At 41.2% G+C, this 15,651-nt stretch overlaps 1 protein-coding gene across 1 annotated transcript in view; it reads left to right on the forward strand.

Annotated features, from left to right (window-relative positions):
• RIOK2 (RIO kinase 2) overlaps positions 1-15,651 on the forward strand; it is a 52,675-nt gene that overhangs the window by 11,005 nt on the left and 26,019 nt on the right. Inside the window, exon 4 of the mRNA XM_089679121.1 lies at positions 101-276. Coding sequence (XP_089535247.1) covers positions 101-276 — 176 coding nt within the window. The remainder of the gene's footprint in view (positions 1-100; positions 277-15,651) is intronic.

The following is a 15,651-nucleotide window of genomic DNA, read 5'->3' on the forward strand; positions in this document are numbered from 1 at the left end:
TTTCATTGTGCTCCGTTTAAGCTTTCCATAGATGTATTGGTTTTGATTTAATGTGCACCAGTGACCTTTTTACCTGCATTTTGTACATTTCTGTATCTAGACATCTATATTGTTGCAAATGAAGAAGAGCAGCAACTTGCATTAAAACTTCATCGTCTTGGAAGAACTTCCTTTCGCAATCTTAAAAATAAGCGGGATTATCACAAACACCGGCACAAGATGTCATGGCTCTATCTGTCACGCCTGGCTGCCATGAAGGAGTTTGCATATATGAAGGTAATATCTAGAAAACTAGTCAGTTTCTGATTTTGACATGATTTGATTGACTAGGTAAACTATTACAAATTGGTGGGAAAAATCAAGTGTTTCTTGCCCAAGCTTCCCCACCTAGGCAAGTTATTAGACTGTAATACAGTTACCTGGAGAGTTGTATGTACAGAAGCATGTATTTTTACCTTCATACGCTCAGTCTGCTCTAGTTAGCAAACTGGCCATTATGTGAGTTATCTCGGCCCACAGTACAAGTCAAGTCCCGGCCTAGGGAGGGGGAGAGAAGTGCAGGAGTATGTGATAGGTAAGAGACCACCACTGGAGGAGATGAGAGGGTTAAATTTCACTACCACTGACCACCAATGCAGGGGGAGGGAATTACATAGCGTATGTACTCTCCAGCGCCTCAGGATATGCACAGCCAAAAGGGAAGCCAAGGGTACCAGGACAGCGACAACCAAAGGAAATGCTTCAGGGGTGCAGCCCTCCTCAGACGGGGAAATCAGCCACTGGATAGAGAGAAAACAGGTGGCGCACACACCTAGTGCATTATCCAAGGTTTATTGTAGGAATTAAATCATAAAAACATACTCACAGACGAAGCATGTATCTAAAAAGCATAGAAAAATGACAATGGCCACAACGGCGGGCAAGGTGTTCTCACTGTCAGTGCGGTCAAATGGCTGACGCGTTTCGGGGACGAATCCCTTTCCTCAGAGCTGATGACCAACCTGTATGGAGGTCAAGTAGTAAAAAATAACCAGGGCTAGATGCCTTGGGAGCAAAGCTCCACCTCCTCTACTTGTTATAAGATGAGGAGTTGGAGGGGGTTATTTAAAGTGCAATCTTTTGTAGTTTTTATAAACGCATATACATACATATATACACATGCATATACACATATACAAAGAGATATGCATGCACTAAGAAACAAAGCAAATAAAAAATTGCACTTTAAATAACCCCCTCCAACTCCTCATCTTATAACAAGTAGAGGAGGTGGAGCTTTGCTCCCAAGGCATCTAGCCCTGGTTATTTTTTACTACTTGACCTCCATACAGGTTGGTCATCAGCTCTGAGGAAAGGGATTTGTCCCCGAAACGCGTCAGCCATTTGACCGCACTGACAGTGAGAACACCTTGCCCGCCGTTGTGGCCATTGTCATTTTTCTATGCTTTTTAGATACATGCTTCGTCTGTGAGTATGTTTTTATGATTTACTTCCTACAATAAACCTTGGATAATGCACTAGGTGTGTGCGCCACCTGTTTTCTCTCTATCCGGAGGGAATTACATAATTACATTTCACTGCCATCATGACCACCATAGGGGTAGATGGTGTAAATGTTACTGTGAGTGACCAGTGACCACCACCCACTGTTGGGGGGGTGGGGCGCAGTATTAGTACTGACACCAGTGCTGGCGGCTATTATTGTGTCCACAGACATCAGTACTGGGGGACTATTATTCCATTAACTGACATCAGTGTGGGGTGGCTATTATTGTGTCCACTGACACCAGTACTGGGGTGCTATTGTGTTTACAGAAAATACTACTGACTGAGACAGTTTTATCACGAGGGATTTTCAATGGATGTATGTCCCTTTTTTTAAACCTTGAAATGGCTTTGCCAAGATTGAAACTACAAAGAGTTGATGTTTTTTATTAGGCAGAGCTGCTTTTAGTAATGTCTGGATCTTTTAAAAATGAAAGGGGCTTTATGATAACTTAAACTTTTAATATTTTTAACATTGCACTATTTATATCCTACTTGCCTCCCTGCCTGTCTCCAGCACTGAACCCGGGCACTAGCCGGCAAGGGAAAGGCCTTGCAGTGGAATGGGCACCGATTGGGTGCTCATCAGGAAAGGGGAGTATCAGTCCCTCTTAACGCTCAGCAGAGGCACATCTACTAAGTAAGTAAATTACCCTCGCACACGGAAGCACTTGGGTGCTCAGCAGGGGCGGACTGACAACTCATGGGGCCCCTGGGCAATAGGGGATCATGGGGCCCCTGTGTCCTTGTCCAAACTCAAAAAAGCCTATGAAAAAGCTACCAGGGGCATTTCATGAGGCCCCCTACTGACTCCGGGCCCTCGGGCAGTGCCCGAGTTTCCAAATGGTCAGTCCGCCCCTGGTGCTCAGTACAAGCGCATGCAGAGCAGAGAAATCAAGCTCCAGTATCCATCAGGGTCGGATCGGGTTTTTTTTTGTTTGTTTTTTTGTTCAACCTGCTGGTTGAATTAAAAAAATGACTAATGTATGGGCTACCTTACTTGAGCCTACCTTAAAGAATAATTTCATTAATACCAGCAACTGTTGGGACAATGAGCATCTTAGTCGGGTCTATGTACAGTATAATGTATAGAGTACAGGGGTCAGGCATAAGTAAAAAAACAAACCGTATAGAGTGCAGTGGTCAGGATGCAAACCATGTTCACTTCAAAATCCTACCTTGCATCAAAGTCCCCAGCATTACCTCTATACTTAGGAGTGCGCCCTTGCATCGGGCGGCGGAGTGCACCCTTACAACAGTTCCATTGCTAACTGGACATGCAATGGTGAAGTGTGTAATACTCCTAAAAGAACAGAGGGGGGAGGGAGATAAGCTCAGTTAGTACAGAGATCATTCACTCCAGGTTGCTCTCTGTAGGCTCAGACAGCGACATTATTGGTACAGCCAGATGGATCTTCAAATTTCCCACCCACACATTCCCTTCCTCAAGAAATCACTGGCTAGGGTTGGAGTGTGGGCGGGACAGACACAGAGGAGAGGGGCGGGAAAAGGTAGAGCAAAACGATCTCTCTCCTTCCCTCTCCAGTCTGTGCGGCACGGGGGGAGTTTGCTTGCTCGCTGGACGAGTGTTACACTCAGCATGCACAGCTGCATCCATTCTGCCCCTGTTTACCAACAGCCCTGTTTACCGACTGTGAAAGAAAAAACAACCTGCCCAACGGCTGGAACTACATGTCCTGGGCACCAAGCGATAGGATTTGCACATCCCTGATGCAGCATTCATATTAAGGGAAGTACAACTGGGGAATCAATGGTGGAGAAGAATCTGGGAGATTTGGTAGATCATAAGCTTAATAAGGACATGCAATACCAAGCTGCAGTTTTCCAAAGCGAGCAAAATCTTCTCTTGTGTTATGAGAAGTATAGGCTACAGAGAGAGATATTTTACCCCTGTGCAAATCATTAGTAAGATCTCATCTGGAATATTCAGTTCAATTTTGGGCACCAATTCACAAAAAAGGATATCTGGGAACTGGAGAAAGTACAGAGAATGGCAACCAAACTGATAAGAGGCATGGAGGAGCTCAGCTATTAGGAGAGATTAGAGGAACTGAATTTATTCTCTGAGAAGAAGAGGTTAAGGGGAATATGATCAACATGCTTAAATACATAGTTGGTCCATATAGTGAACTTGGTGTAGAGTTATTCGCTTTAAGGTCATCACAGAGGACAAGGGGGCACTCTTTACTCCTAGAAGAAAAAAAGATTAAGGGCTAGTTCACACCATGCCCCAAGCTGAATCACACAGGAATGCACTGTGCATTCCCGTGCAATTCATCTGTGGCTCTGTGCAATGTGATTTCAGGCCCATTTGTTTAAATAGGCTGAAATCGCACCGAACCAACAGTAGTGCATACACTACTTTTGAAGCGCATGGCAACTGCATCACATGGTACTTTCTACCATGCAATTTGGTGCTGGCAAATGCAATGCATTTGCGACCTGCGTTTGGGTGTCATTTACTTTTAACTGACTCCTACAGCAGATCACAAGGGCATTGCGATCAGGATGTGGTGCAGGAAGTGTATATAGGATTGTTTTTTGGGGTTTTTTCTGTTTTATTTGTTGAACTAGATAGACTTTGTGGGGTTTTTTTTTTTTGGGGGGGGGGGGTTTAACCAAACTAACTGTGGAGAAAGAAAAGGTGGTAGTTCCAATTTTTTGTCACTCAATATCAGCACAGCGATCTATCCGGTGCAACATCTTTACAGCACAAAAATGCAAAATGTTTCATTTTTTTTTATAAAATATAAAAGATTGTAAATAGATGCCCAACATGTCAAGCCTTAAAATTGTGCATGCCTGTGAAATGGCGACAAGCTTCGACGCCCTAAAATTTCCCTTGGCATGCTTTTTAGACCCCTAATGTCTCACCTGCCCTCCATTGAAGCTAATGAAGCACAGTTCACTCTTCATTAGCTTCTTCCAGTGGCTAGGGAAAGTGGCAGTCGAACTTGGAAGTGATGTAATACACATTGCTTCTGAGTTCTTACTGGATAGAAGAGATCTGCAGATGGGAGTGCAGGGCCTGAAAACAGGCATGTGTGCTGGGGGAATCAAATGTACCATGCAGGTGTAAAGCTACCCAATTCTTCAATCTGACAGCTTGGGATGTTTATGTATATTCTGAGCTGCTACGTGTGTGTGTGCCTGTACCTGTACCCCTGCCCCCACCCCCCCTCCCCCTGCTGCTGCTGATGTAAGCCATATGTTGATGCCAGCAAAATGGTTAAACTCCACAGTGTTTTTAAGCACGTTCAGAATCTGATTTAACCAGTTAGGTGCCGCCTACTACATATATGTTGCAGCAGAGCGGTCCCACTGCGATGGATCGTGTATATGTACGTGCTGCCCTGGTTGTGCTGTCATTTACCATAGCACAAGCTGATCAGCGATTTATGGCCAGAACTCGCTGAGCGAATGCAGAAGATAGCCCTGTATTGGTAAAACAACATAGGGCTCTCTACGGACAGCAGTCATGTGGCATGTTCTTTTTACCTGCAAAGCGGAGAGTAAAAACTGGCATATTGGTTACTAAAAACAGTACACACAATTAACATTGTTTAGCACACAGTTAATCCTTTGCCCCTAAATGTTAACCCCTTCCCAGCCAGTGTCATTGGTACAGTGACAGTTTATATCATTGTATTAGTGTCAGTGTAATTTAGTCAGTTCCCACCTAGTGTCAGATTGCCCGGCGCACTATAACAATCCCACTATAAGTCGCTGATCACCGCCATTACTAGTAGAAAAACAAAAATTCCATCAATTGTAGATGCTATAACTTTCATGTTAAACCAATTAATATATACCGGTACATATTGGGATTTTTTTTGGCAGACATGTAGCAGAATACATTTTGGTCAAAATTTAAAAAAAAAAATCTATTTAACAATAGATTTTTTTTTTTCCATCTTTTTTATTGGATATGTTTTATAGCAGAAAGTTAAAAAAAGTTTTTTTTGTTTTTTTTTTACATTTTCATTTTATATAACAAAAAGCCAGTGGTGATCGAATGCCAAGAAAGGAAACACTATTTGTGGGAAAAAAAAAGTTATAAATTTCATGTAGGTACAGCTTTGTATGACTGTGCAATTATCCGTGAAAGTAGAGCAGTGCCGAATAGCAAGAAAATGGCCTGGCCATGAAGGAGGTAAAACCTTCCGGAGCTTAAGTGGTTAATCACTTACTGAGTATGCAGCTTTCTTTTATTTCTTGCCACCTATATTTCAGTTTAAGCTGGTGCCATAGCAGCTTCTCCAGGTTTCCTATCAGGGCAGTTCACACCAGAACGCAGTGTAGGAAATGGGCTGAAAATCGCACTGTAGGGGAACACACGGTAACGAGCACCATTTTCCTGTGCAATTTTGATGTGAACTGGCCCTCAGGGTGGCTCTTTTCTCTTGCATGCAAGGACTAACTAAATTTGTGTTTCCCTGTACTGTGTACATACATAGAAATACACAGCCTTGTAGTCTAGGATGGCAAGACACTCGCTTGGTCCTCCCTTCTCCTCTCCCCTTCCTTCTCCAAACTAACAGTTAGGCTGGAGACTGCACTGTCCACTGTTAACTATTCCCTGTGAAAACCTGAAGTTTAGGGAAGCAGCATTGAGAAAGGAGGAGCCAGCAGCTTTGAAAGTTGTAAACTGCAATTACTGGGGTAAGAGTTTTAACAAATAGTTTACTGGATAATGTTTAGTTTATAGTGCTTAATGTGTTAATCTAAAAAACTCTGAGGTTTTAATACTATTCTAAGAACCCATTACATATGAACAGCTAAAGTGATAATAAAGTCTTTTTTTTTTTTAATAACAAACGTCATACTTACCTGCTCTGTACAATGGTTTTGCACAGAGCAGGCTGGATTCTCCTATTCTCGGGTCTCAACCAGGCGCGGACTGACCATTTGGAAACCCGGGCACTGCCCGAGGGCCCGGGGTCAGTAGGGGGCCCCATGAGATGCCCCTGGTACCTTTTTCATAGGCTTTTTTGAGTTTGGGCAAGGACAAAGGGGCCCCAATGATGCCCTATTGCCCGAGGGCCCCAGGAGTTGTCAGTCCGCCCCTGGTCTCAACTTGCTATAGAGGCACTTGTGCAGGCACGCTCCCAAGCTGTGGCTCTGCGTGTCTATCCACACATAGAGCTGTGGCTCAGCACCACCCCCTCCCTCCTGATTGGCTCACTGGCTGTGATTGACAGCAGTGGAAGCCATTGCCTCCCACTGCTGCCTCAGCCAATCAGGAGTGACCTGAGTCTCTCATGGACATCACTGGATCGGGATGGGGCTCAGGTAAGTGTTTTGGGGGGGGCTGCTACACACAGAAGGTTTTTTACCTTCATGCATACATTGGTGCCCAATCAGTGAAGCAACCCAGAAGCTATAAACCACAACACTGTGTCCGGGAATATTACAAATGAATTCATAAATATAATTTTTTTTATAAGGCAGTCACAATGCTGGAGGGTAACGGCACTTATTTTGTAATCCTCCTAGCTACCATCAACACCAAGTTTTGCTTTCTAAACTGTACAGAGCAATGAGATGAAGCCTGCTTTATTCCCATAACCAAATGTATCACTGCTGTTTTCTACCAAATGTTGTTGGCCATTGGAATAACATAAGTTACGTGAGTGTTGAGGTTTAGTCTGGTGAGTCACATATGTCAATAGCCATGTGGAAAGAAGAAAGCTTTGGCAGTTTACAAGAGCAGATTGTTTTCTGTCATTGTCTTTCAGTGTATTTCATTATTTGCAATGCTTGATATGTTGTCAGACAGCTTTACAAGCACACACTTTATAGAGTGCACAGTGACAATTCACACAAATTAACAGATCCTATTTTTTTTTATTTTTAAGAATGGCTCATTCATGTGTGTGTCAATACCCTGTTTTTAAGCTGCATTTTGCAGTGTTTTTAAAGCCTCATAACCACCCTTCAATGCCTGCTTTGAATATTACAATGAGCACCACTCAGTGCTGTACACACGGGAACGAAAGCGTTGTGTTAAAAATTAAGCAGCATGTGGCTTTCACGAGGCGTCAATGTTTGACAGCCACCCCCATTGATTTCAATGGTAATGCTCAGTAACAGCACCTATAGCATTTTATGGTGTTAGTGAAGCATTTACAAAGTTTTAGTTTGGTACTGGGGAGAGACATTGGAGGTTCCTGTATCCCATAATGCACTGGGAAATAATAGAGAACTAGGACAGCAGCTCCAGCTACTTCCTGTTTGTACAGAACAGCCATGTAGTAGCACCATTTGCTACTGTGTGCATCGCATCAAGCCAGCTAGCCAGCCAGCAACACTGACCGTGCCAGATAGGGACACGGAGAATAATTGCCAGTGGGAAAGCTTTTTGTGTTAGCAAAGTTGAGCTATATATACACTTGGCATCTATACAAAGAGTCTAGAGGTTGACATGTGGTGCCCAAACCACCAAGCTGGTGATGTCAGTGCTGTCAGTAGTCATTATACCAAGGACCATCAAATGGAATACTGTTCATATCCTTATCTTATTAGGTGTCACAGGCACATTTTGACCCATTTGTTGCACAATGGGTCAGCTCTGTCTGGTGAGTGCAGTATGGAGGTGATGAGCACAGAGTGGAAAGGGGGAGGCACCTGATGTGAATCGACTTTGAATGTTACACCATAATTTGATATATTGTAGTGGCAATGAGTACAAATATGAATATTGGACTTTATATACACTCACTGGCCACTTTATTAAGTACATCTGTTCAATTGCTTGGTAACACAAATTGCTAATCAGCCAATCACATGGCAGCAACTCAATGCATTTAGACATCTAGACGTGGTGAAGATGACTTGCTGAAGTTCAAACCAAGCATCAGAACGGGGAAGAAAGGGAATTTAAGTGACTGAGCATGGAATGGTAGTTGGTGCCAGACGGGCTAGTCTGAGTATTTTTAAAACCACCGATTTACTGGGATTTTCACGCGCAACCATCTCTAGGGTTTACAGAGAATGGTCCAAAAAAGAGAAAATATCTAATGAGCGGCAGTTGTGTGAACGAAAATGCCTTGCTGAGGTCAGAGGAGAATGGCCAGACTGGTTCAGCTGTGACATTCAGATGGTAGGGCCAGAATTTGACTTAAACAGCATGAAAGCATGGATCCATCCTGCCTTGTATCAACGGTTCAGGCTGGTGGTGGTGGTGTAATGGTGTGGGGGATATTTTCTTGGCACTAGCAATGTTTACCCAATAAAGTGGCTGGTGAGTGTATAGTTACTGCAAGTCATTACTTTGTTATTGATTCACTATTTTGTAGGTTATAGAGTGCTGTATTTTATTTATAATGAACAAAGCTGTATTCATTGCAGACATCCTGACCATCATTCAGTGACCCGATCCCTTTGTACCACACCCACATCCAGCAAGTCCCTCTACCACATATAGACACACCCTCCATGGGCAGGTTGTTGGAGCTGTCCACACTCCACCCACCACTATTACAAATAAATGTCCCTGACCCTCTGCTGCCACATTTCCCCCTTTAGTTCCATGTGTGCAAGTCTGAACACAGCAGTTCCAGTCTCCCCGGGGGCCCCCCTGCTGACTCCATGGGGCCCAGGAGTACTGCCTCTACCCCCCTATCGCTAAGGGAAAAGCAGCAGAGGTATATCATTGCCCTGCCAAACAATGAAGAGCATAGAATTAGGTTCACCAGATATTTTAGTCAGATTAGGAAGAGCTTTAAAATAAAATTGTGAGTAATAAGATGTACAGTACTAGACTGAGTGATTTTTTTAGTTTTTTTATAATTTGGGTTTGATGACACTTTAATGTCTCGTCTGTGCCATCCAGCAAGGGATCACAAAAGCAGCTGCACAGAATTAGAAATCCTTTGTGAGGCAAAACTGTTTTGATATGTGTTTCAGCTGTATATTTTGTTTTTTTCTTTGGAGTTCAGCTGGAATAGAGAAACTCTGTTCAATGTTTTTTGTTAACTGATCTCTTTCTTGTGGACTCATTTAACAGGGGAATGATCCCTAGTCGTTTCTATGTAGAACTCCATGGGGGCAGACATTGTGCTGCTCCAGTAAGAAAAGTGATGCTCATCATATTGCCTGACATCTCCCTAAAGATGTGACTCTCCAATTTATTGCTCCTAAAGCTTAATTTGCCTTTAACAGAAACATCTGCTGTGGTTATCCAAGGCCATAAGTGTGCATGTCAAATCCTCGTCTGCTCAGCACGACAAGGTGTGTGAAAGGAAATTATGGTTTCAGGGGTAATTTATTTTCTGATCTGTCCTCTGGTTTTACTTGGCTGTGTCTAGCGGGTAAGGTACATTAATTATATTACAGGTAGACAAGCGGGTGTAGCTTTGAAAACAAATTCCAGCTTGAGCAAACATTGCATTTGAGAGAGAACTGAACAATTTGGGCTACTGGACATGCCTGGCTTATATAAGAGAAACACTGTTGGCTGTGAGTTTCTTCTCACTGGTTTTAAAAAAAAATAGTGAACCACGGTTTCATTTAATGAATCTCAATGTAAGCACTGAGCATCTGCATTAGGCAGGTCAGCGGCACTCCAAGAACAGAGCTTGTGTTCTCCAAGTGTCAACACCTCGGAATGTTAAGTATCCTAAATGTTTTTGTGCAGTAAGCAAAATAATAATTTTGTTCTCATTGGTGCCGACTGCAAAACTGAAGGAGTATGGGCCTCACCTATGGCATTCTGTTAAATATATTAATTTTCTAATCTGTGCCAGTTAATCGACAGCAATCATTTGGCTGCTAGGAGTAACATCAACTTTCCGATTTTCCCTCTGTTTGTCTTCTACTCTGCTAAATAGTATCTTAGACGTATAATACCCAGTAGGCATTATATTGCAAAGATGACCTTTTAACTTGCTACTTGCTGAGCAGAGAGAATTACATAGAGAGTAGGGTCTGCCCAGTGATTCTGGAAAGATTCTATGCTCTGTCTTCTGGGATTGATACCTGTAGTGAGAGTGGCCAGTCGGGGATGCAGAAACACTTGAGGTGATGGATATGAGCCAGAGCTGCCAGTGTTTGAGGTGTTCTGAGCAATGTGGACACCTTAGTTTTGTCTCTGACAGTTGAATAAACTTAATCATTTGAATTGCCTGTCATGCCTCATTTGTACTTTTCTAGTTTGATTTAGTAAAGAGAGGTTACAGCTCTCTGCCATAAATCATTAAGGGGAAGGAGGGGACTTGGGTAAGATCACTGCTGACAAGTAAACTGGAAGGGTGGAGGCCTTCATACTGTGGCTTGTTATCCCTACCCTCAGCCTCATTGTTCAACCTTTTCACTATCCCTGTACGTTGTGTTTTCTAAGTCCATATTTTTTAATTTATCCAAACTCCCCACTGACACCACCAACTGTGTAAGGAGGTTTAGCCTCCTCACCGCTCTAACAGTGAAGAACCCTTTACGCAAATTAGGAATAAACCATTTATCATCCAACTTCATTGTATGGCTGCATGTCTTCTTTAGAGACCTTAGATTAAATAATTTTCTCCAAATGATACTGTTACATAGTTAGTCTGACTGAAAAAAGACAAAAGTCCATCCAGTTCAACCATTAAAAAAAAAAAAAGTTATCCTATACCCACAGTTGATCCAGAGGAAGGCAAAAAAAAACTCAGCAAAGCTTGATCCAATTTGCTCCTGCTGGGAAAAAAATTCCTTCCTGATCCCCTGAGAGGCAATCGGATATTCCCTGGATCAACTTTTCCTATAAATGTTAGATACACAGAATATAACTGGATACTAAGAAAGAATCCAGGCCCTTTTCGAAGCAGTCCCCTGAGCTGGTCAGAACCAACTTTTGAGGGAATCTATTCCACATTTTCACAGCTCTCACTGTGAAGAAACCTTTCCGTGTTTGAAGATTAAATCTCTTTTCCTCCAGATGTAAAGAATGCCCCCTTGTCCTCTGTGATGACCTCAGGGTGAATAATTCTACACCGAGTTCACTATATGAACCACTGATGTATTTATACATGTTGATCATATCCCCCCTTAATCTTCTCTTATCAAGAGAGAATAAATTAAATTCCTCTAATCTTTCCTCATAGCTGATCTCCTCCATGCCTCGTATCAGTTTAGTTGCCCTTCTCTGTACTTTCTCCAGTTCCCCAATGTTCTTTTTGTGAATTGGTGCCCAAAAACTGAACTGCATATCCCAGATGAGGTCTTACTAATGATTTGTACAGGGGTAATATGATATCTCTCTCTCTCTGGAGTCTATACTTCTTTTAATACAAGAGAGGATTTTGCTCGTTTTAGAAACTGCGGCTTGGCATTATTAAGCTTGTGATCCACCAGAACTCCCAGATCCTTCTCCACCATTGATTCCCCCAGTTGTACCCCCCCCCCCCCCAGTATGTATGATGCATGCATATTGTTAGCCCCCAAGTGCATAACCTTACATTTATCAATATTAAACCTCATTTGCCATATAGTTGCACAATTAAACAGTGCATTGAGGTCAGCTTGTAAGTTGAAGACATCCTGTGAGGAAGTTTTTCCACTGCACAGCTTGGTGTCATCTGTGTAGACCATAAAACGATACATATAAACTGGAGCCATCATTTGTTAATCCAGACAGACCTGGATTCTAACATAGTTTCAAAAGCAAGAATATTTCCATTCGTCAGAGCTTGTGTCCTTTGATATAGGTAATGAGTTTTGGCCAAAGCAATAGTTTTGGATGGATTAGACGCCAGTTGTTGCTTCCAATGTCTAGTTATGATCATTCTTGCCGCTAGCAAGATGTAGATAACAACCGTATGGAGGATAACTGGAAAATTTTCAATCTCTAAATTTAGAATAGTTAAGGATGGTATAGGGGATTTTAGAATATCAAAATGCTTGTAGATTTTGAAGGGTAGGGAATTACAGAAAGCATTCACAAAATGTTTGACATGCCTGTGCTCAGTCCTTCTGTCTATGAACACCGAGTTGTTAAGAATATCATAGATTATGGTAGAGCAAGATGTATAGGGTAATTCTTAAAGAGTTGCTGTCTCCTACACATGGCACTTTGCATCACTTGAAACCTGTAAGAAATTGATTTACATTGCAGTTTTTCAAACCCATCTGCTACATAAGTGTCTATGGGTTGTGCACAACTACACAATTTCACAGAGTAAAGGTTTACATACCTGATAAGATCTGAGCACTCGGTTCTCATTCTGTTATTTGGAAGGCTTTATTAGCATCTTTATTATGTAATGCATACCCTCCTGAATTGATCAAAGATGGCAGCACTGTTCACACTTTCTTCAGATATGACTCTTCCTCTTCTTTCTCATTTCTGTTGTTTGTTGTGTTTTAAATATACTTACATAAATAATGTTGGCATCTTTCATTAATCATCTTTATATTATTTATTGAAAGAAAGATGGACAGTAGTGTTCTTTGAAAGAAAGATGGACAGAAAGTGAAATAAGGCTATAGTTTTTGCAGTTTTGCTTGATCCAAACATCAGAATTGAAAGAGGGACAATAGAAGTGGTTGCATATTGAGCCACTTAAAGATGTAGTCATACAGATTTTATTTTCTGCTCAATTTTCTGATTGAGTGGATATTTTACTTGAATGCATACTGTAGTAGATTAGCTTTAATCTGAGGAATAGCTTGCCTGTTTTTAGTTATGTGAGCAATAAAATGGAACTTCACCCAAAAGAGGAAGTTCCGCTTTTCCTTTTGCCTAGGCAATATGAGCGTAAGTCCTCCCCCCCCCCCCCCCCCCCCATCCTCCCCTCCCTTTCTGCCCACATTACATGTCACAAATCCCAGAAGACTGCTGTGCCATTCACAGGACACAGATTGTGTATGCGCAGTGGGCAGCCTGGTGTGAAGCTGCTACCAGATGCAAATCCTGAGGGCCTGAAAACTGATGAAAAAACAGCCAGGTGAGGACAATGCTGGAACCCCGGGACATGTTAGTGAATATTGTATTAAAAGTCAGCAGCTACAGTAGCTGCTGACTTTTAATTCTTTTTTTAAAATGACTAACCACATTAAGTAAATGTAGCCCTAACTGGGTCACATTTAGTTTGTATAAATTGGCATTTTTTTTTTTTTTTTTAAATACAATGGTTACTTTTTTGCGTTTTTCAGTGCTGCAAATTTTTTACAGCAATTGCAACCAACTCGTGTGTACATGCATGTGCCGTAGCGACATCTGCATGTCACTCATGGCTCAGGGCAGGCTTCCTGGTTGTGGCAATTGCAGAACATGCCTGTGCAATGAGCTTCAGCACAAATGCTTATAGTCTTCAACAGACACATGACAGGGTGACCTTGTAGAAGACCATTGGGAGGCAGTAAGGGAGCATTGTGACCCCACAATAGGCCATGTCTGAGCAAGAAACTTCAAGGCAGAATCACCAGGTATTATTTGAATAAAACTATGAATTATTATACTGTACCGCGCTCCAATATTATCAACCTTTTGTGATTAACCTTTTTTGGTTGTGTGAATTTCTTAATATACCACCTATAATCCAATCATTACTTACTTCTATGGTGCTTAAATATACAATTAACATAAATTAATTTATAAATATGAATTAAAAAATTATATGTGATTATAACAAATATTAATAAAAAATTAATGAAAAATTGGAATGTCAATTCTGTGTGAATAAAATAATAAAAAATTTATAAAAAAAAAAAAAAAAAAGGGAATGTCAATTATTTTCTTTGAATTTGAGATGGTGTTGTTATTCAATTTAGTTAATATGAAAAGTCTGTGTTGGCGGCTTGAACCTCTCCCTCATCTCCTCTCCTCTCTCCTCAGCTCAGCTTTCTCAATTGTGCTTTCTTCACTGGCTGCTTTGTTTATTCCTCCATATACGGAACATGCAGAGAAGGGAAAAGAAACATAGTGTCTTATCCGGGATATAAGTGATTTATTGCTCTTTGATCTCCCACTCACATTGTGTAAATGTAAATAACGCTTTGCATACAATGTATCAAGATTGTGCTTCAGACAGCCTGGCTGATGTGTTTGCTTGCAGTAAATATACTCGCCGGTCCCCCAGAGGAAGCTACGAGTCCCTGTAGCGTAACGCGTAGGGGAGGGGCGGTGACGTTATCACGCATCCACAGAGGAACAGCGAGTATATTTACTGCAAGCAAACACATCAGCCAGGCTGTCTGAAGCACAATCTTGATACATTGTATGCAAAGCGTTATTTACATTTACACAATGTGAGTGGGAGATCAAAGAGCAATAAATCACTTATATCCCGGATAAGACACAAGTTTCTTTTCCCTTCTCTGCATGTTCCGTATATGGAGGAATAAACAAAGCAGCCAGTGAAGAAAGCACAATTGAGAAAGCTGAGCTGAGGAGAGAGGAGAGGAGACGAGGGAGAGGTTCAAGCTGCCAACACAGACTTTTCACATTAACTAAATTGAATAACAACACCATCTCAAATTCAAAGAAAATAATTGACATTCCCTTTTTTTTTTTTTTTTTTTTTTATAAATTTTTTATTATTTTATTCACACAGAATTGACATTCCAATTTTTCATTAATTTTTTATTAATATTTGTTATCACATATAATTTTTTAATTCATATTTATAAATTAATTTATGTTAATTGTATATTTAAGCACCATAGAAGTAAGTAATGATTGGATTATAGGTGGTATATTAAGAAATTCACACAACCAAAAAAGGTTAATCACAAAAGGTTGATAATATTGGAGCGCGGTACAGTATAATAATTCATAGTTTAATTTCATACACCTAGAGAGGGTGTAATTAGTGCCTGGCGATCCAATATTTAATAAATATTCACTTAAGCACACAATTAACACTAATAATAGAGTAAGTTAACTCCTGGTGGCTCACAAATAACTATTCTATTAAAATATTATTTGAATAAAGGTTGGGAATTTAAACAGCTTGAAAGTACTTTTGAAATGACAGTAAAAATTTAAGGGCATTTTAGTAATTTAGGTTTACATATTTTAAAGTAAAGATAGTAGTGCTCTAGCTTTTCCATAGTAGCTTATAGAGAATGAAGCAGGGCTAAATGAGACTGCTATCAGTGCAAACG

Source organism: Staurois parvus, unplaced genomic scaffold (genome assembly GCF_062004578.1).
Source record: "Staurois parvus isolate SC_StPar_1 unplaced genomic scaffold, SC_StPar_1.0 ptg000218l, whole genome shotgun sequence".
Taxonomy (NCBI): domain Eukaryota; kingdom Metazoa; phylum Chordata; class Amphibia; order Anura; family Ranidae; genus Staurois; species Staurois parvus.